Source organism: Amblyraja radiata, chromosome 9 (assembly GCF_010909765.2).
Source record: "Amblyraja radiata isolate CabotCenter1 chromosome 9, sAmbRad1.1.pri, whole genome shotgun sequence".
NCBI lineage: Eukaryota > Metazoa > Chordata > Chondrichthyes > Rajiformes > Rajidae > Amblyraja > Amblyraja radiata.
The window spans coordinates 64,753,736-64,775,967 of record NC_045964.1 but is presented as its reverse complement, the minus strand read 5'-3'; the positions used below and the strand labels follow the sequence as shown (position 1 = coordinate 64,775,967).

General features: G+C 45.9%; 1 protein-coding gene and 1 long non-coding RNA gene across 2 annotated transcripts in view; both read left to right on the top strand.

Moving 5' to 3' along the window:
• Positions 1-16,090, top strand: part of rps6kl1 (ribosomal protein S6 kinase like 1) — a 46,125-nt gene extending 30,035 nt beyond the window's left edge. The window contains 8 exon segments of the mRNA XM_033027661.1: positions 1,537-1,584; positions 3,986-4,118; positions 6,878-8,045; positions 8,082-8,362; positions 8,660-8,749; positions 11,524-11,606; positions 13,840-13,935; positions 15,239-16,090. Of these exon segments, the coding sequence (XP_032883552.1) occupies positions 1,537-1,584; positions 3,986-4,118; positions 6,878-8,045; positions 8,082-8,362; positions 8,660-8,749; positions 11,524-11,606; positions 13,840-13,935; positions 15,239-15,355 (2,016 nt within the window). The 3' untranslated portion in view covers positions 15,356-16,090.
• A 2,590-nt stretch (positions 16,091-18,680) lies between these two features.
• LOC116977232 lies at positions 18,681-19,618 on the top strand. The gene is made up of 2 exons (XR_004413151.1): positions 18,681-18,718; positions 18,760-19,618. It is a non-coding gene; the product is annotated as an uncharacterized LOC116977232 (long non-coding RNA).
• Positions 19,619-22,232: the final 2,614 nt, after the last annotated feature.

The following is a 22,232-nucleotide window of genomic DNA, read 5'->3' as shown; positions in this document are numbered from 1 at the left end:
CAAACATAATCCTTCAGGTTTAGTGCGTTAATCAAATGTTTCCTTTGTCTCCCTTTATTGGTTTGTTGTAATCTCTTTCCCCTTATTACAAGAACAGAATTTGAGATTTTATATCTGTGACCTATTTCTACAAATTCCGGTTTTCTGGGTCACTTGGAGATAGAATCATGCAGTGTGGAATCAGGCACTTCGCCCCACTGAGTCCACATTGACCACCAAACATCCATTTACATTCATCTTATTTTGTGCTCCACAAATTCCCATCAACTGCCCCCAGAATGTACCACTGGCCAAAAGGCATTTCAAGTGTCCAAATTTACCTATTGGCCCATATGTGTGTCTAATGTAGTAGGGAACTGAAGGGATTGGAGGAAACCCAATCGCTCTTGGGGTGAACAATCTACACCGATGGCACCAGAGGTCAAGTTTCAACCTTGATCTCTGGAACAGTGTGGCAGCAGTTCATGAGAGGAATAGATCGGGTAGATACCCAGAATCTATTGCCCAGAGCAGGGCAATCGAGGACCAGAGGAAAGTGAAGGGGAAAAGATAGGAATCTGAGGGGTAACGTTTTCACACAAAGGGTGGTGGGTGTATGGAACAAGCTGCCAGAGGAGTTAGTTGAGGCTGGGACAACCCCAACATTTAAGAAGCAGTTAGACAGGTACATAGGACAAGTTTGGAGGGATATGGACCAAGCGCAGGCAGGTGGGACTAGTGTAGGTGGGACATGTTGGCCAGTGTGGGCAAGTTAGGCCGAAGGGCCTGTTTCCATACTGCATCACTCTATGACTCTTTGATTCTACTAGCTGTGCAAACTGTGTGAACTGCCATAGTCAGAATCAGTTCCAAGAACATCTCTCCTTCAAAACCCCACTACACCTTCCAGATGCTCCCTCCCTGGGGCACCGGTAACAATGCACATTTTAAGTTAATAGGGTCCACTGGAAAATGTATTGATTTAATGTTTAACATCTTAAAAAACAGAGTGTGTTGAAATATTAATAGAATCCGGAATATCTGTTAGTGCAGCACTTTCAAAGTCCCCAAACTACTGGATTAACAGAGTCTCACTCTATTTAGAAAGCTCTCTTGACTGAGTCAGCTTTCAGAAGTTTCAGAACGATATAGTGTGGAACAGCCCCTTCGACCCAACTTGCCCTCACCGTCCAACATGTCCCAGCTACACTAGTCTCACCTGCCTGCGTTTGGCCCATATCCCCCTAAACCCGTCCGTACCTGTTTCTTAAACGTTGGGATAGCACCTGCCTCAACTACCTCCTCTGGCAGCTCCATCCCTACACCCATCACCCTTTGTGTGAAAAAGATTCCGAATAGATCTTTTCCCCTTCATCTTAAACCTATGTCCTTTGGTCCTCGATTCCCTTACTCTGGGCAAGAGACTCTTTGCGCATTCACCCGATCTATTCATCTCATGATTTTATAATTCCTTTCTAGATTTTATTGCTGTTCAAGATTGGCTGTTTTAATCTCTGAATTAAGTGGCAAAGTTAATTTTTCTTTCCTTTTGTCAAGGTGCTGCTCGTGCAGAATCCATCCACAAAGGACCCTTTCATACTTAAAGTAAGTGTCTGAATCTTAACCTGGCATGAAGTGCAGTCACCGTCAGAAAAGATATGCTGTGTCTCTGACAGTTTCTGCTGTGTGTTCATTGTTTTAATGGAAACCTCTGTGGCTGTGTTTGCTGCTGCATAGTCCTAAACTTTGGAATTTCCTTTGTAGCAATTCCATTGCCGCCACTTGTTCTTGTAAAGGAGTAAGCAGTAGAGATCGATTTGCTACAAAGCTATTTACACATATTTTATTCTCCATAAATTCACGATGGCCCTAAATTATCTTATCAGACATTCTTTTTAATAGATACTGCTTGCCTCATTTCAGTACTTGCCTCATTTATGATTGAGGCCGGCACGGTGGCACAACGGTAGAGTTGCTGCTATACAGCGCCAGAGACCCGGGTTCGATCCTGACTACAGGTGTTGTCTGCCCGGAGTTTGCACGTTGTCCCCTGTCACCACGTGGGTTTCCCCCGAGTGCTGCGGTTTCCTCCCGCACTCCAAAATTGTACATGTTGGAAGGTTAATTAGCTTGGATAAGTTGTACAATTGTCCCTAGTGTGTAGGATGGTGTTAGTGTCGGGGTGATTGCTGGTTGGCGCAGACTGAGTGGACCAAAGAGTCTGTTTCCACACTGTATCTCTGAAGTCTAAAGTAATTGTTCACAGCCGCTTAGTGTGCTGACTTTTCTCAGCCATATCATTGGAGCTCTTGTTTAGAGTAATGCAAGATTAACAAAATTATCCAGTGTCAGTTGCTGACAAAAATATGATTCATGTTATCACTTGAGGTCTCTGCTATGGGAATCACCAAGTGAAGGCAGCATCACCTTGTGCCCTGTGTTGAGTGGTGAGGCAGAAGGGATGTGAATGCTGAATGCTCACGTTTAACTTACTATGGGCACAGGGAGAGAATAAACTCTTTTGCATCTCTGATCTAGTGGCTAAGCAGCATGTTCATAAGTGATAGGAGCAGAATTAGACTATTCGGCCCATCAGGTCTACTCCACCATTCAATCATGGCTGATCTATCTCTTCTTTAACCTCATTCTCCTGCCCAGTGCCGGCCTTAGGAGGTGCGGGGCCCAATTGGGAACAATTTTGGTGAGCCCCAGGTTCCCAGCCAAGGTTTGTAGAATCATAGAAATATAAATAAAGTCTATTATAGACTTTATATCTCTATGGTAGAATGGAAAGCAATCAAAATGTGCACTTAAAAAGTGCCTGGGACCAAACGGATCGAAGCTACATTTTAATATAAAATTGCAAACCTGTAAGCCTACAAGTAACAAATAAAATGTTTGGCTTCTACCCCATCCTAACTTGTGTGTGTGTGTGTGTGTGTGTGTGCGCGTGTGTGTGCGCGTGTGTGTGCGCGTGTGTGTGCGCGTGTGTGTGCGCGTGCGTGTTGTCTGCGTGTTGTCTGCGTGATGTGTGTGTGTTAGTTGTCTGCGTCATTTGTGTGTGGGAGGGAAGGAGAGAAGGGAGGGAGGGAAGGAGAGAAAGAAGGGAAGGAGAGAAGGGAGGGAGGGAAGGAGAGAAGGGAGGGAGGGAAGGAGAGAAGGGAGGGAGGGAAGGAGAGAAAGAAGGGAAGGAGAGAAAGAAGGGATGGAGGGAAGGAGAGAAGCGAAAAGAGAGAGAGGCCTTCTGGAGGGAAGGAGAGAGATCTTGAGGTCCTTAGGAAGGGAGGGAGGGTAGAGAAGGGAGGGAGGAAGGGAAGGAGAGAAGGGAGGGGAAGAGGGCCAGCGGCGGGAGCGGGTGTGAGCTGAGGCCGAGGTTTGTAAATGTTGCTCCAACCCCTGGCCCGGGCCTTCCTGTGTTGTTCACCGCGTCTCCCCGGGGAGAGAGAGTGGTGGAGCCGGGGCTATGTGTGTGAAGCACGGCGACTGGAGGGGCGGGAGTGCTGCCCCGGGACCGTGAGGGAATGACCCATCTCCCCCTTCTCCATTCCCCCTCACACCTCCCTCCCCGTCTACCCCTTTGTTCCCCCTCCACCCCTCTACTTTCTCTCCACCCTCCACCCGGGGTAGATCTACCCGAGCCGAGAGTAGATTACTCTGGCGCGGGGCCCCCTTAGGCACGGGGCCCAATTGGGAGCAATCGGTCCAATCGGCTTAAGGCCGGCCCTGCTCCTGCCTTCTCATGACCCCTGACACCCATACTAATTAAGAATCTATCTATCTCTCTTAGAAATATCCATTGACTTGGGCTCCACAGCCTTCTGCGGCAATGAATTTCACAGATTCACCACCCTCTGACTAAAGAAATTCCTCCTCAGCTTCTTCCCAAAGGAACATCCTTTAATTCTGAGGCACCTAAACTCTCCCATTAATTTATCAATGGGTTGCATTTGTGATGGAGACTCAAATCCTACATGCTAAAGCTAATTACTTTCTCTTCTCTTTGTAGAGCCTGCCCAAGTGTAGCCTCATGAACCGCGAGCGGCAGACAATAATCCCACAAGGTGTTCCATTCATGGTTCAACTCCTGCAGTATTATGTCAGTGATGATACCATCTTTCTTCACCTGGAGCACGTGCCACGTAAGGAACTCCCAAAGGGTTGTGTAAGAAGGAACTGCTGATGCTGTTTTACACTGAAGATAGACACAGAAAGCTGGAGTAACTCAGCGGGTCAGGCAGCATCTCTGGAGAAAAGAAATGGGTGACGTTTCGGGTCGAGGCTGAGAGTCCCGTGGGGGGGGGGGAGGGAATCGAGAGGTATGGAAAGCTACATTGAACAAATGAATGAAAGATATGCAAATGGTCAAATCAGAAACAGCTAAGATGATCAAGGAGGTGGAGCCCACAATGGTCCATTGTTGGCTTGTGGAAGGTGATAGCGAGTGATATAAACAGTGAAGGTAGAGAAACTCAGCGGGTGAGGCAGCATGTATGGAGCGAAGGAATAGGTGACGTTTCAGGTCGAGGCCCTTCTTCAGACTGATAAACTGTGAAACCCAGCAGGACGATGTGAAACTAGTACGATGACCACGTTGTGGGGATGGACGGAGAGAGGGGATGTAAGGGTTACTTGAAGTTAGAGAAATTAATATTCATACCGCTGGGTTATTATTTATTTGGAAATGGAACCATGTTAGAATTAAGTTCATGGGATTACATTAAGTGGGACTAGGTCCTGTTGAGTGGAAAGAATAAAAATATTGATCGAATATGAAAAATGGCATTCAAAAATTGCTAACATGGAGGGTGGCTCCGCCCAGCAGTGTGGAGAGCTGGATCGCCCAATCCAGCATTAGGCTGAGTTTATCATGAAAGATTTTGTGCTGTTTCACAAGAAAATGGGAGTTTCCCTGGGCTAGGCAATATCTTATGTTTTTAAAAACATAAACAGATTAAAAAAAAGTGGGCGGCACGGTGGTGCAGCAGTGGAGTTGCTGCCTTTCAACGCCAGAGACCCGGGTGCGATCCTGACTATAGCTGTTGTCTGTTTCGGAGTTTGTACGTTCTCCCCGTGACTTGCGTGGGGTTTCACCAGGTGCTCTGGTTTCCACTCACACTCCAAAGATGTACAGGTTTGTAGGTTAATTGGCTTCAGTAAAATTGTAAATTGTCTCTAGTGCGTGTAGGATAGTGCTGGTGTATGCGGTGGTCGCTGGTCGGCGAGGTCTCTGTGGGCAGAGGGCCTGTTTCCACACTTTCTCTAAAGTAAAGTCTAAAAAGTCATTATTTGCCTAACTGAAACAGTCTGAAAAGGGTCCCAACTTAACTCGTCTGTCCATTCACAGATGCTGCGCAACCTGCTGAGTTCCTCCAGCACTTTGTGTTTTTACACTAGTCCCACCTGCCTACCTTTGGCCCATATCCCTCCAAACTTGTCCTATCCATGTACCTAACAGTTTCTTAAACATTGTGATAGTCCTTGCCTCAACTACCTCCTCTGGCAGCTCAATTCTTGCTTTTGAGGGAGTGCAGCATAGGTTCACCAGGTTAATTCCCGGGATGGCAGGCCTGGCATATGAAGAAAGAATGGCTCGACTGGGGTTGTATTCACTGGAATTTAGAAGGATGAGAGGGAATCTTATAGAAACATATAAAATTCTTAAAGGATTGGCCAGGCTAGATGCAGGAAAAATGTTCCCAAATGTTGGGGGAGTCCAGAACCAGGGGCCATAGTTTAAGAATAGGGGGTAGGCCATTTAGCACTGAGATGAGGAAAAACTTTTTCACCCAGTGAGTTGTGAATCTGTGGAATTCTCTGCCACAGAAGGCAGTGGAGGTCAATTCACTGGATGTTTTCAAGAGAGCGTTAGATTTAACTCTTAGGAATGGGATACTGATTTTAGATGATCAGACATGATCATATTGAATGGCGGTGCTGGCTCGAAGGGCTGAATGACCTACTCATGCACCTATTTTCTATGTTTCTATATTCCAGACAGCCACCCCCCTTGAGTGAAAAGGTTATTCCTCAGATTCCTATTAAATCCTTTTCCTCTTAACCTTATACCTATGTCCTCTGGTCCTCGATTCCCCTACTCTGGGCAAGAGGCTGTGAATCTACCCGATCTAGGTGTATAAAATGATTTTATACACCTCTGTAAGATCACCCCTCATCCTCCTGTGTTCCAAGGAATAGAGTCCCAGCCTACTCAACCTCTCCCTATAGCTCAGACCCTTGAGTCCTCTTGTGAATAGTGCCATGGAAGCTTATAGACACACCTAGGTAGTGAGATCTCTTCAATTTAATGTTGAATGGTGCAGCCCTTCAATGGCACAGCAGTAAATTACAACCTTGAAATTTTGTGTTGAAGTTACTGGCGTAGGACTTGAACCGTTCACCTTGAAACAGGCATGTTACAAACTGAGTCGTGGGTTATATGTTATATCAATGCTATATGTTAAGTTATAACTTGCACGGTGGTGCAGCGGTAGAGTTGCTGCCTTACAGCGAATGCAGCATCGGAGACCTGGGTTCAATCACGACTACGGGTGCTGTCTGTACGGAGTTTGTACGTTTTCCTCGTGACCTGCGTGGGTTTTCCCCGAAATCGTCGGTTTCCTCCCACACTTATAGGTTTGTAGGTTAATTGGCTTGGTAAATGTAAAAATTGTCCCCCGTGTGTGTAGGATAGTGTTCATATGCGGGGATCGCTGGTCAGCACGGACCCGGTGGGTCGAAGGGCCTGTTTCCGCGCTGTATCTCTAAACTAAACTAAAACTTCGGTCCTTCTTGGAGTTTTTCCATGATTTTCTGCACTGGTGTAGGTAGCTGCATGTTTGCCCATGTCCAATGCATTGCAGGCCATGTGAGTTTCATTGTACACCTCCTTGGTTTGCAGGCGGGAAACTCTGGTCTCATCTACGACAGTATCGGCCGGCCGGCACGGAAAAAGGGTTGGAATTCCCGGAATGCTCCAGTCCACGCCACAAGACCTTCAAACTGAAGAACAGCTACACTGCCCCCTCTCTGTTAGCTGTGTGTGACGCTGCTTCCACACTTGCACCAGTCAGCAAGGAGGACTGGCAAAGTGAGGACAGGAATAAAACGAGCAGAGAACGGACCACGGAGTACAGTTGCAACACTGACCTCAGCCACCCAGAGACAAGGACAGAGCAGGAAGTAGGTGACAAACCATCTTGTCACACAAATGCAGCAAACCAACAAAATGCACAGAATGAGTGTGCAAACAGGACGGGAACTTGGCAGGGAAATGACAAGCTTTCAAAAGCTAGTCTATCGCCGAATGGCTTTGGGCAAAGTCCTGATGGGCCACGTTTACTGGTCACGCATCTGCCACATAGTGACTGCGTAACCTTTGACATCGCGTTGCTTTCAGAAAGGGACGGAGATTTATCTCAAAGTAGGAAAACCCTGAACCACATTATACTCGGCAGTGTGGACAATCTGACGCAAATCGACCTGCAGTGTGGAAAGAGTCAGCTTCTCTCCCAGGGTAAGGTATTACGGCCCCTTGATCATTTTTCGGACAGTGAAGGCCCCGGTAAATCTTCCAGCCCAAAGTCGTCAAGAACTTACCAAATCCACGCGGCTTCAGATTTGCTGAAAGGAAAGCCTTCGCTGTTTAACGAGGAGTCTCGACATGGATCAAGCCCGGTTAGAAGTCCCATCCGAGCCACCAGTTTGAACTTGAAGGCTGGCACAAGACAAGGGACAAGGGGCTACTACCAAATAACAGTCAATCCTTTGGATATAATTGACAGCAATAGCAAAGTCAACAGTGTTCTAGATAACACCAACCTGGTCGTTGTCGGGTCATCAGCTGCCTTGCCTGCAAGAAATACAACAGGCGCCGTCTTGGAGAAGAATCAGCCAGAGCAAAAGACTTCCGTGAGTGTCCTCAGTTCTATACAGCACGCGAATGGGCATCAGACGTCACCACTAAACGGCATTGAATCTCCGAACAAGTTATTGACGTTGAAAGATGGATCGCCTGAGGCAATGTTGAACCACAAAGATAAGCTAGACCAGTCTCCAGTCACTGTAACTTGCTATAATCATGAGCATCATGATTCCAGAACTGTTTCGGGCAAAAGTCCATTTTGCAAACCTGACAGTCCGAGAACCTTAAACAGGACAGCGGGCTTTTCCGATCCCTGCAAAGCACAAGAAGGCCATTCCTCATCCCCTCCGCCACCCCACCCCAATGCTGAACATCCTGTCCCAAGCCTGGCTTCCTCAGGTCTGTCAGAGGATCAGATCAGAATCTGGGTGGCTGAGATGGTTCTTGCTATAGAAAGTCTACACCAGCAGGGAATTGTGTGTCTGGATCTCAACCCCAGAAATATACTTGTGGATAATGCAGGTGAGTTCAAAACTGGACAAAAAGATTTTAAACTAGTATTTTTTTGCTGCTGCAATTCTCAAAGTGCTGGAGAAACTCAGTGGGTCACATCTGTGGAGGGAATGCACAAGTGATGTTTCAGGTCGGGACCCTTCTTCAGACTGGGTGCCTTACTCCAGCGCTTTGTGTTTTGCTGAAGAAGCTAGTATCTGCAGTTCCTTGCATCTCTATTTATCCTGGCTGCTTCTGTCATGTAATTTTAATTGAAATGCTGTCAGTCATAGACCACAACATCATCTAACTGTGATCTTTTTACAGGTCACATTTGCCTCACGTATTTTGGCCAGTGGAGTGAAGTTGAAGTTCAGTGTAATACTAAAGCCATAGAGGACATGTATTGTGCACCAGGTAATTGGGTTTGGCAGTACGGGACAGGACCTGGAGTGTGTACAGGTCTTCCTGGTGAAGCACCTCCACTGGGCCAGAGGTGGCACATCTGAGCATGTGGGGTTTAAATTCAGGGATTTTGGCACCTGTTTATTATGCAACTGCCAGTGAAATGTATTCTTGGTTTGATTTAATAATGTCACGTGTACAGAGAAACAGTGAAATGCTTGTTCAGCCTGCCATCCGGCCAAAATAGAAGAAGGAGGGGACCTCAGTGAAACATAGAGATTAGTGAAAGGCTTGGATAGAGTGGATGTGGAGAGGATGTTTCCACTCGTGGGAGAGTTTAGGACTAGAGTTCATAGCCTCAGAATTAAAGGATGTTCTTTTAGGAAGGAGATGGGGAGAAATGGCTTCATTCAGAGGGTGGTGAATCTGTGGAATTCTTTGCCACAGAAGGCTGTGGAGGCCAAGTCAGTGTAAATATTTAAGGCAGAGATAGATGGATTCTTGATTAGTAAAGGTGTCAGAGGTTATGGGGAGAAGGCAGGAGAATGGGGTTAGGAGGGAGAGATAGATCAGTCATGATTGAATGGCGGAGTAGACTTGATGGGCCGAATGGCCTAATTCTACTCCTATTCCTTAAGATCTTATACTATATCCTCTTCTGGGACAGCATGAGAGAGTCGACCCATTCCAGCAACATCTTTCGACTCCATGATCAGTCCGAACCGTGCCAAGGAGATATGCAATTTGTTATTCTCTTGATGGACGGCCTCAAGTTCCCTCCTCCCCCCCCCCCCCCCGCTACTTTCAGTCTGAAGAAGGGTTCCGACCCAAACATCACCTGTTCCTTTTCTCCAGAGATGCTGCCTGTCCCATTGAGTTGCTCCAGTACTTTGTGTCTATCTTCGGTATAAACCAGTTGCCTTCCTGCACTTCTTATTAACTTGGCCCGGTGTCTGATGGTACGGGATTGATGAAGTAGAGGTCGACCAGCCCCAGTGCAACATTGATGGCACCCCTTCACTGCCTCCCTGTGCAGCTACCACAGGCTGCGCCCGATCCACCAACTCGCCCGGCCACTGTAGGACCTCCCGTGGCCGACTCCATCAACACCACCGTCTGCAACCAGCATTATAACGATGCCAGTAGATATCCAAATCCGCCTGTTTGATCTGAGAGTTTTGGCTGAATGGTCTGCAATGTTTTCACTGTAAACTGTTTTACCTTCAATGATTAGAGATCTAGTCAAATGGTCAGGAAGAATTTGGAGATATATTCCTAATTTATTGCCAAACAAACTTAGTTTTTAATTTAAAAGATACAGTGCAGAAACAGGCCCTTCAGCCCACCGAGTCTGCACCGACCAGCGATCCCCATACACCAACACTATCCTGCACACTAGGGACAATTTTTTCCGAAGCCAATTAATCTACAAACCTGTACGCCTTTGGAATGTGGGAGGAAACCGGAGCACCCAGGGTAAACACATGCGGTCACGGCAAGAATGTATAAACTGCATACAGACAGCACCTGTAGTCAGGATCGATCTCGGGTCTCTGGTACTTTAAGGCAGCAACTCCACCGTTCTGCCCTAATGTGAAGGGAAATACCAGCTGGAGATCATCATACATTGGTGTTGAGAGAGAATGAATCTTGGTATTTGGTTAAATCAAACCTCTTTCGGCTGCCTTCAATAATTAAAGGCATCTCCTCAAAGGATTTTATGTCCTTTAAATGTCAAGCGAGCTGATCTCCAGATTCTAAGAAATGGCCCTCGAGATCTGATGTTGGTAATCTTACGTAATGCACAGAATTGTACACTGGACACTGTTTGGTGCATCAAGCCTCTGCATCCACTTTAAAGGAGCAATCCATCGCACTGTCCGTTTCACTGCCCCGCCTGAGACAAGAGAGCAGAATAGAAATAAAAATAATATTTAAACTTAATATAAAGGTGACCACAGATACATGTACATTTGTAGACATTTGGACAGGTACGTGGATAGGGACGGTTTAGATGGGTATGGGCTTAACGCAGGAAGGTGGAACTAGAGTATAGATGGAGCATCTTGGTCGGTAGGGGCATGTTAAGCTGAAGGGCCTGTTTCCATGCTGTATCTCAAAAGACTAAACATAGAACAGTACAGCACAAGAACAGTCTGAAGAAGGGTCTCGACCCAAAACGTCACCCATTCCTTCTCTCCAGAGATGCTGCCTGTCCCACTGAGTTACTCCAGCATTTTGTGTCTTCCTTCAATTTAACCCAGCATCTGCAGTTCTTTCCTACACAAGAACAGGTCCTTTGGCTAACAATATCTGTGCCGAATGTGAAGCTAAGATCATCACTTATCTACCTGCACAAAACTCATCCCTCCATTCCCTGCAAAACCATTTCTAAATCCAAATGTATTTTATCTCTAAACTAAACGAAACTAAACTCTGAGTGATCTAGAATTAGAATGTAAGGCTTTTTTTTGTTCGTCACAAATCCTAGTTGAATGTTAGAACAAACTTCTGCCCAGCTAAGGATGTCACCCACCTGACGATAAACTAAAGAAAATATTGTCCGCAAAATAGTTTTAGCTCCTTAAAGCATTGACTGAGGTAGTTAAATGGTTAATGAACAGCAGAATCTCCAAAAGGTAATGGGGAGAGTGGGTGTATGAAAGTGACAGAAGGGTTTTTAGTTTTGAGGTGAATTGTATAAAGGACATGTGTACCATATTAAAGTATATAATTGCAATGTTGCTCTCTGTTGTTCTACCTCATAACTGTTTTGATTCTGCCAGAAGTCGGTGGGGTTGGAGAGGTAACAGAGGCCTGTGACTGGTGGAGTCTTGGAGCGTTGTTGTTCGAGCTTCTAACTGGGACGGTAACTGTTCTTGTTGATACTTTTGTCTTCTCCTGATCTCTTGTAACCATTTACTATATTAGATTTTGTTTATAACCTTAGTATCAAAAATATCCCTTTCACATTTCAGCTCAAAGAGCTTTTCTCTTGATAAGGTTTTGCAGAGTAGGAAACCGAATAGTGGGCGGCACGGTGGTGCAGCGGTAGAGTTGCTGCCTTACAGCGCCAGAGACCTGGGTTCGATCCTGATCACGGGTGCTGTCTGTACGGAGTTTGTACATTCTCCCGGTGACCGCGTGGGTTTTCTCCGGGTGCTCCGGTTTCCTCCCACATTCTAAAGACGTGCAGGTTTGTACGTTGATTGGCTTCTGTAAATTGTCCCTAGTGTGTAGGATAGTGTCGGTGTACGAAGTGATCACTGGTTGGCGTGGACTCGGTAGGTCCACACTGTATCTCTAAAGCAGGGGTCTCCAAACTATGGCCCGCGGGCCACATCCGGCCCGCCACGAGATTTTATCAGGCCCGCAGCATGCTCTGAGCTCTGGGCTCCCCCGGGTCCTAAAGTCCGGTGACTCAGAGAATTTGTGGCGTGTTTGCAGCATTTTCTCTCCACACAACAGATTGGAACGGATCTTTGGGAGAATGGGTTCAAACCGAATTCCCAGTTCCAGGTGGGAGCCCGTTAGGCTCTATCTCTCTCCCTGCAGTCAGAATACGTAGATCATTCCTTGTTTCAGTCGCCGCCAGACCCTTCCCTCACCTCTCTCTTAAGATGCATCATGTCTGTATCGGCGCTGCTTCCTGCTGCTTCACCGCTTATCTCCCTCACTGCCAGTTTCCAACCAGCTACCACTTTCCTCTGCTCGAGCCCCGACACTTCACTTTCTCGCCGTCTCTATCTATGACTCAGAGAAAACGCGAGTGACTAAAGTCCATTCCAAGCCCGCGGACGCCATCGGCTACCTTTTCTATCCACTACCCCTGTTTGCGCATCGGAACTGGAATATTCCCTCTAAGATCAGGTCCAAACAGCAAAACTGACATTTCTTTCCTTCTGCAGTTGTATAGGGCCCCAGTGAGACCACACCTGGAGTATTGTGTGCAGTTTTGGTCTCCAACTTTGAGGAAGGACATTCTTGCTATTGAGGGAGTGCAGCGTAGGCTCATGAGGTTAATTCCCGGGATGGTGGGACTGTCATATGTTGATAGAATGGAGCAGCTGGGCTTGTATACTCTCTAATTTAGAAGGATGAGAGGATATCTTATTGAAACATATAAGATTATTAAAGGTTGGACACGCTAGAGGCAGGAAACATGTTCCCGATGTTGGGGGACCAGGAACCAGGGGCCACTGTTTAAGAATAAGGGGTAGGCAATTTAGAACGGAGATGAGGGAAAACTTTTTCACACAGAGGGTTGTGAATCTGTGGAATTCTCAGCCTCGGAAGGCAGTGGAGGCCAACTCTCTGGATGTTTTCAAAAGAGAGTTAGATAGAGCTCTTAAAGATAGCGGAGTCAGGGCATATGGGGAGAAGGCAGGAACGGGGTACTGATTGTGGATGATCAGCCATGATCACAGTGAATGGCGGTGCTGGCTCGAAGGGCCGAATGGCCTACTCCTGCACCTATTGTCTATTGTCGTTTTTTCCTACAGCCCACAAAAATGTGCCAAATATATAATGTGGCCCTCATGCTGAAAAGTTTGGAGGCCCATGCTCTAAAGTGAAGTAAAGACTGTGCTGTGCTTTATGTTTTATAAGAAGCAGAATCTTAAGCAGCATATTTTGATCCACTTGCATGAACTTGACAGTAAACAAGAGTAACTGCTGAATGTTGTTTGACCACAATTAAAAATAGTTGTGGGGTTGATGTTGAGGTTTGAAATAACAAAAAAATGCAGTACTTCCTACTCTCCCTCAGAGATTCCTAAAGACCCATCTGTTTTCTACCCAGAAACAAATTCTTTATCCATTCCCAAATCCAAATCTTTAAACATTTCATTGAAGTGAAACTTTACCAAATGTCTTCAGAAGTCTTCATGTAAGTTGGTCTTAATCATTTTTAATTGAATAAGGAAAAAAAATCAATTGGTATAGTTTAGAGATACAGTGTGGAAACCAACCCTTGGCCCACCCATTAATGGAAGGTAAAAACTTGTCCTGACTGAGCCAGTAAAATCAAACTATCATGAATCCTAATTTATGTGTTCCCCGCTGTTGTATATTCATGTTCTATATCTCTCTGTGTGTGCCAGACCCTGTCTCAATGCTACCCCTCCAGAATCCATCCTCACACCCAGCTCCGACTCCCAGACCATCTCAGTCCCGCAGCCGTGTCTCTTCTGCAACAGGTGAGGAAAATCATGAGCGTAATAGATCGGCTAGACGCGCAGTCTCTTGCCCAGAGTAGGGGAATTGAGAACCAGACAACATAGGTTTAAGGTGAAGGGGGAAAGATTTTATGGGAACCCGAGGCCTAACTTTTTCACACAAAGGGTGGTGGGTGTATGGAACGAGCTGCCAGAGCAGGTAGTTGAGGCAGGGACTATCCCAACGTTTAAGAAGCAATTCGACAGGTACATGGATAGGACCAAACGCAGGAAGGTGGGACGAGTGTAGATGGGACAGGTTGGTCGGTGTGGGTAAGTTGGGCCAAAGGGCCTGCTTCCACACTGTATCACTCTATGACTCTTTCTACGGGGAGACCAAGTGGCAATTCGTGCTGTGTGCAACCAGACTTTATGTGAGGAAACTGATATCTATTCCAGACGAGGCGATCAGGAAAAACCATGTTCCAGTTTCACTTGATGTAACTTGATCCAAAATGTAGGTGAAAGAAGAGACGTCCATTTATATATCAGGACGTCTGTGCTTCATGATCAAGGGTGAAGAATGAAGTGTCGTCACACCAATAGGTAGATGTTGCAGGCAATTTGTGCATGGAAGCAACAAACATCGTGACCTGCTTTGGTACTGTAGGTTGAGATAAGAACACGTAAGAATCCTTGTCATTCCTCACGTAGCATGGGGTGTTTCTGTCGACAGCTGGAGGCACTGCGGCACTCTCCAACACTGATGAAATATCAGAGGATAAGAAGATTATAGACAATTTACACAACCATATTTTACTCCCAAGGTAAACACAAAAGAAATGCCGTAGTAACTCAGCGGTTCAGGTAGCACTTCTAGAGAAAAGGAATAGGTGAAGTTTCGGGTTGAGACCCTTCATCACACAGTCTGAAGAAGGGTCTCAACCCGAAACGTCACCTATTCCTTCTCTCCGGGGATGCTGCCTGACCCGCTGAGTTACCCCTGCATTATGCTTCTATCTTCGGTGTAAACCAGCATCTGCAGTTCCTTCTTAAGGACACCAAAGATTACAGTGTGAAGACAGGAGAATGGGATTGAGAGGGAAAAATTAGGTCAGCCATGATTGAATGGCGGAGCAGAGTCGATGGGCCGAATGGTCTAATTCTGCTCTTGTATCTTATGGTCTACTAACCCAGGAAGTGCTTTAGCTAGTTAATGAATATAGTCGCTGTAATGTGTTGCTGGTAATGGTCTGTATAGAGTAATGGTTATTACCAGTGATTATCTGCATTTTCCATGTGACTAAGACTAACCTGCTGCCTTGCATTTCTCCTCCTCCTCCAGTTGTTACAGTGGGATTATCGCTGTCGCCTTGGCTCCAGAGAGAACGGAACGCACAAGATAAAATCCCATTCCTTTTTCAGCTCTATACACTGGAACAAGTTGAATGGGTATCGATGAGTTACATGAGTGTGTGACGAACATCTCAACAAGAGCGGACCAAGCAGATCTGGAAACACAAGAGACTGCGGGTTCCACAATCTGGAGCAAAGAACAGACGGGTGGAGGGAGCCAGCGGGTCGGGCAGCAACTGTGGAGGGAAACGGACAGGCAACATTTTGGGTTGTGGCCCTTCTTCAAGATTGGCGTAGACCATAAGACGTAGGAGCAGAATTAGGCCATTCTGCCCAGTAGAGGGGAGATAGCCAGTGGAAAGACGAGAGAGGAAGGAGTAAGACGAGAGCTGGCAAGTAACGGGTGGATCCAAGCGAGAACAGGTTGATTGGCAAGTGAGTCATGTTTGAGAGAGAAGGGTGGAGATGGTGACGAAGGCCGGAGATGATAAATGGTGAAGCCTGGTGTGACTATCTCCCATCTCCTCCACCCGACTCATCTGAAATCAACGCTTTAGAGTCACAGTGATACAGTGTAGAAACAGGCCCTTCGGCCCAACTTGCCCACACCAGCCAACATGTCCCAGCAACACTCGTCCCACCTGCCCGCGTTTGGTCCATATCCCTCCAACCCTTTCTTATCTGGTTCTACTACCTGCCTTACTGGATTCACGGTTCCATTGGGAGCTCCCTTCCCCTCACTTCTTTCTACCAGCTATCTCCACTCAAGTTTATTGTTTATTGTCACATGTACCGAGGTACAGTGAAAAGCTTTTGTTGCGATATAACCAGTCAGCGGAAAGACAATACATGATTACAATCTATCCATTTATAGCGTATAGATACATGATAATGGAATAACGTTTAGTGCAGGGTAAAGCCAGCAAAGTTTAATTAAGGATAGTCCGAAGGTCACCAAAGAGGTAGATAGTAGTTCAGCACTGCTCTCTGGTTGTGGTAAGATGATTCAGTTGCCTAATAAGAACTGGGAAGAAACTGTCCCTGAATCTGGTCGTGTGTGTTTTCACACTTCTATACCTTTTGCCTGATAGGAAAGGGGAGTAGAGGGAGTGGCCAAGGTACAACACATCCTTGATTATGCTGCTGGCCTTGCCGAGGCAGCGTACGGTATAAATGGAGTCAATAGAAGGGAGGTTGGTTTGTGTGATGGTCTGGGCTGCGTCCACAATTTGCTGCAATTTCTTGCGGTCTTGGATGGAGCTGGACTCAGTTGTACCTTTACGCAGTCTTGAAGAGGGGTCCCAACCCGAAACATCGTCTGTCCATTTCCCTCCGTAGCTGCGTTCCTCCAGCAATTTGTTCTTTGGGAGCGGGTCTGGAACTTGTGTACCTGTGCTGAGCCACTAAGCAATTTGAGGAACTGGGAGCAAACACCATCAACAGAATTCAGTCTATTACCACTACACGCTGGTACACATGGTTCAATCAAGTTCAAGCACACGAGAAATGAGTGTTTGGTCCCATTGGGAGAGTAATGTGCTGTTATAAAGAGCTTGTACAACACTTGTGTTAGGCAAACTCCTAACCTTGAATAGCTAACCGTGCAGATGTCTATGTTGTGTGGCACATTTAGTAGTGATATATTTTCATGACTGACCTACACGGGTGGCTCGGGGGCGTAGCGGTAGAGTTGCTGCCTTACAGCGCCAGAGACCCGGGTTCGATCCTGACTACGGGTGCTTGTCTGTATGGAGTTTGTACGTTCTCCCCGTGCCCTGCATGGGTTAAACCTATGTCTTTGAGCTTTATCTACCTCTGATGTGGGGATTATTTCCTGCACTCTATCTATATCCCTCATAATTTTATATACTTCAATCCTGTCTTATTTTAACCTCCTCCATTCCAGGGAAAACAGATCTAGTTTCTCCAATCTCTCCTCATGTCTGAACTGCTCCATCACGGGCAACATCCTCTGCACCTTCTCCAGTGCTGTCACGTCCTTCCTGTATTGAGGTGACCAAAACAGCGTGCAGCACTTTAGCTGAGGTCCAGCTTGTGTTTCACAATGGTCCTAAGTGGCAGAAGCAGAATTAGTCCATTCGGCCCCTCAAGTCTACTCTACCATTCAGTCATGGCTGATCTATCTCTCCCTCTTAACCCCGTTCCCTAGCAATGTTACAACATTTTGAGATTTAAAAAATCAAGTCTGCAATTTATCCCATCAGATAAAGCACAAAAATGTGGTCCCTTGGCACAAGGCAGCAGTTTTTGAGAAGAGAAAGATTATCTTTCTCAGAAGAAAACATGATTTTCATGCTGAGTCCAAAAGGAGAAACAGTTGAGTTAGGTCCTCTAGTTAAGCATGAAATACTTTGCATTTCCCTTCTACATGTTTGAAAATGACTGCGAGGATACCTGACATCCGGTTTAGACACTGACCAAGGTGGATGAGACTTATGGGCAGTTATCCATGCTTCTTAATATCATATATTGAGCCTTAGGTGCCCAGCTGCTTCTTTAGACTTTAGAGAAACAGTGTGGATACAGGCCCTTCGGCCTATCAGATCCGTGCCAACCAGTGATTCCCGTACACTAGCACTATCCTACACACTAGGGACAATTTACAATTTTACTGAACCCAATTAACGTATAAACCTGTGTAGGAAGGAATTGCAGATGCTGGTTTAAATCGAAGATCGAGAGAAAACGCTGGATACCCTTGCTTGAAGGGTCTCGACCCGAAATGTCACCCATTCCTTCTCTCCAGAGATGCTGCCTGTCCCGCTGAGTTACTCCAGCATCTCGTGTCTATCTTTAACCTACAAACCTGTACGTCTTTGGAGTGTGGTCACAGAGAGAACGTAAAACTCCGTACGGACAGCACCCGTAGTCAGGATCAAACCTGGGTCTCAGGCGCTGTAAGGCAGCAACTCTGCCACTATGCCACCCCACTGTACTTTTAATGAATTAACTTGAGCCTTGTTAACAAACTACTTGAACATGTGCAAATGGATGAAGAGCTGTACTGTTATGGCTATTAATGGTACAGGTACTATCATTGATTTCTCTCTGTGATTGCTCCTTTCAGGAGATGGGAATGATTGATATTGACCCTGATATTAATGGCCATACTATCTGCCCTTCATCTTTTGTGCTGTCCCCCTAGGTTGGCACTCTTGCAAGCAGATAGAATGCAAGATTTTATTTTAGCAAGTTCTGCCAGGACAGGACAGAAAAAATAGTTTTAAACCAGTTTAGTTTAGAGATACAGCGTGGAAACAGGGCCTCGCCCTCCGAGTCTGCGCCGACTAGCGATCCCCGCACACTAACACTATCCTACACACTAGGGACAATTTACAATTTTGCCAAGCCAATAAGCCTACAAACCTGTATGTCTTTGGAGTGTGGGAGGAAACTGGGGCACCCGGAGAAAACCCACGCAGGTGATGGGGAGAAAGTTCAAACTCCCGTGGTCAGGATTGAACCCAGGTATCTGGCACTGTAAGGCAGCAACTCTACCTCTGTGCCGCCCTTTCTGTAGCTTGTCTCGGACAATACAGACCAGATGTAGACTGACCAAGCATCCCTGTCTTAGAAGCCAAAACATATGAACCACTTGTGCAAGTCTGCTCTGTGTGTGTGCAAGGAACCTTTTTACTTGTTGAGCATTGTATATCTTTGTGTCTGCATCTGTGGTAAGGAATGATTCTTGTAATGGCTAATAAGTTATGGTGCACATCTCTGTATCCTCCCCTTTCTTATTCCTACCGTAACAATGTCTGTTGCAGTCTCATTGTATAACACAATTATTTCTAATTTTAACAATGTATTAATTGACGAAGTTCGGGGGAATCCCTTACAGAAAAATGACAGTTAAGAAAAAGTGCAACAGTGATGGCTCTCTGATTTAAGAGTCAGCCTACCTACCTCAGGTTGAGACCAATGTTAGCTGAGGTGACCAACACTTCCATTCTGCCACTTATTATATTTTAACATGATGTTATATAAAAGTTATGGTATCTAGCGTGATAGGCATGTTAATCGTGTGTTCTGCAATACATTGTTCTGCCTCCTACATTGAGTTAAAGTTATCCGTTCAAGGTTTCAGAGGCTAATACCTGCTGCTGGGACTTGTTTGCAGATTAATAGTCATTTGTACTTTGGCACAAAGAAACCAAGAGGTATTCTCATTTTATATTTTTGTAATATGCTATTTGTCTCTAATCTGATGTGATTAGCTGCTATTTTATGACTGGTGCCATCAGGTGCAAGCATGCTATACACGTCCAAGTTTAGCACTTTGACCAATGCATGCGAGATATATAAATATATTTAACGTCTATCCTGATAAAAATATTTTTTCTTCAGATTTTTTTAATAAGTTATTGACTTCTAGTTGAGGAATGGTTATACCACTTATTCATAGTGGCAGTTATTCATAGTTATCAGAGCTTTACACAACAGAATAGGTTCCTTCAGTCCAACTTGTCCATGACGATTAAGGGCGGCACGGTGGCGCAGCGGTAGAGTTGCTGCCTTACAGCGCTTGCAGCGCCTGAGACCCGGGTTCGATCCCGACTACAGGTGCTGTCTGTACGGAGTTTGTATGTTCTCCCCTTGACCGTGTGGGTTCTCTCCGAGATCTTCGGTTTCCTTCCACACTCCAAAGATGTACAGGTTTGTAGGTTAATTGGCTTGGTGTATGTGTACATTTATCCCTCGTGTGTAGGATAAGGTTAGTGTGCAGGGATCGTTGGGCGACGCGGACTCAGTGGGCCGAAGGGCCTGTATCTCTAAACTAAACTAAACCTACCTGACCAAGCTAGTTCCACTTGCCTGATCCTGGCCCATATCTCTACAAACCTTTCCTATCCATGGAACTGTCCTAGTGGCTTTTAAATATCATTGCTGCAAGTTAGTAGATGTGCTCTTCCTAAACCAGAGTCATTAGGGACAGATTTGTGAGACATAGTGTCTCACTTCAGGAATTCACACTTGCTCTCTTGGTTAGCTAATAACCTTCCAGCTGCTTAATAACTTCCCGACCATTGATATAAAATTGACGTGCATATAGTTATCTGTCAAATCCCTTTTTAAATATGGACACCTGCACCATTGAAGGCTGAACAGAAAATTATAAGCATACTCTGGTCTTTGAAAGTACCCAGGCTAACTGCAACGGTCTCTTTTTGGAAGAAAATGGAAAGTTCCTTTACCCCTGCTATACTACCCCGCACCCCCCAATCCATTCACCTCCTACCCATCTCTCCATTTTCCTAGCCCTATTCCCTTCCACCACTATCCTTCCCTCTGGTTCTGCAGTTCACTCCCCATCTTCCTTATCAGATTGCATTATCTGCACCCTTTTCTACACATCACTCCAGCCTCAGTTAACTCCATTCATCTCTTCCCCCACCTGTCTCATCCGCTAATCAACTCCTCCTTATTTAAAATCACGCATCACTTGCCAGTTCTTGCCCCCACCCCTTCTCCACACTGCTGTCTAACCACTTTACTCCATTAGTCTATAGAAAGGTCCTGACCCGAAATATCTGTCCATTTCCCTCCAGAGATGCTGACTGACCTGGTGAGTTCCTCCAGCAGTTTGTTTTTTATAAATAAGGGAAACATTTGAAAGGGTGGCTTAGTCTGCTTGTGATCTCGCTGATGTAAAGGAGGCCACATCAGGAACATTAAAGGGTAGATGAGGTCTACTTGTCTCACCTGGAAGGACTGCCGAGGTCCCTGGATAGATGTGAGGAGGAGGTACGGGGGCAGGTGTTACATCTCCTGCAATGGCAGGGGAAGGTACTTGGGGAGAGGGTGGTTTGGTTCGGGAGGGATGAGTGAACCAAGAAGTTGCGGAGGGAACAGACTGCAGAATGGATTGGATGCAGAGGCTGGTGGGGTGAAAGTTAAGGACCAGCGAAACACTATCCTTGGTACTGACATTGTCATCCTTTGAAATGACAGAAAATTCCACATCACGGCTTCGGGACTATTGGCCATGAAGAAAGATAAAACCATAAGAGTTTAAAACACATCCAAGCCACTTCTACTCCCAGTTTGAAAATCTGTCAAATGTCCTTCAGTGTCTCCAAGTTTAAATCCTGAAATTGCGTCCACAACACTTTTCCAAATGCACCATCACCAGAAAGAGAGCAGTGATTAGAAAACAGAAAAATAGATACGGCCCTTCGAGCCATTCAATATGATTATGGCTAAATCTAACTCTTGAAAACATCCAGTGAATTGGCCTCCACTGCCTTCTGTGGGAGAGAATTCCACAGATTCACAACTCTGGGTGAAGAATTTTTTCCTCATCTCAGTCCTAAATGGCCTGCCCCTTATTCTTAAACTGTGACCCCTGGTTCTGGACTCCCCAAACATCGGGAACATTTTTCCTGCATCTAGCCTGTCCAATCCTTTAAAAATTATATATGTTTCTATAAGATCCCCTCACATCCTAAATTCCAGTGAATACAAAACCAGTAGGTGACCTTCAAAGGCCATTACCTTTTCAGAACGTTAGGGCTGGGTGACAAATGAGATCCAGAGCTTGTAAATGAAAAGACTGAAATACAGGTTGAGTCGGCTAGGACTCTATTCTCAAGAGGATCAAGGGTCTGAGCTGTAGGGAGAGGTTGAGTAGGCTGGAGCTCTATTGCTTGGAGCGCAGAAGGATGAGGGGTGATCTTATAGAGGTCTACAAAATCATGAGAGGAATGGATAGTATACCCACACAGAGTCTTGCCCAGAGAAAGGGAATCGAGAACTAGAGGACATACAGTGGCTTGCAAAAGTATTCATACCCCTTGAACATTTCCACATGTGTGCTGAGTCCCATCTTGTATACAATATACACTTATGACTGTACACCAACACACAGTACAAACAGGATCATCAAGTTTGCGGACGACGCGACTGGTGGGACTGATAAACAACAACGACGAGTCTGCCTACAGAGATGAAGTCCAAAAATT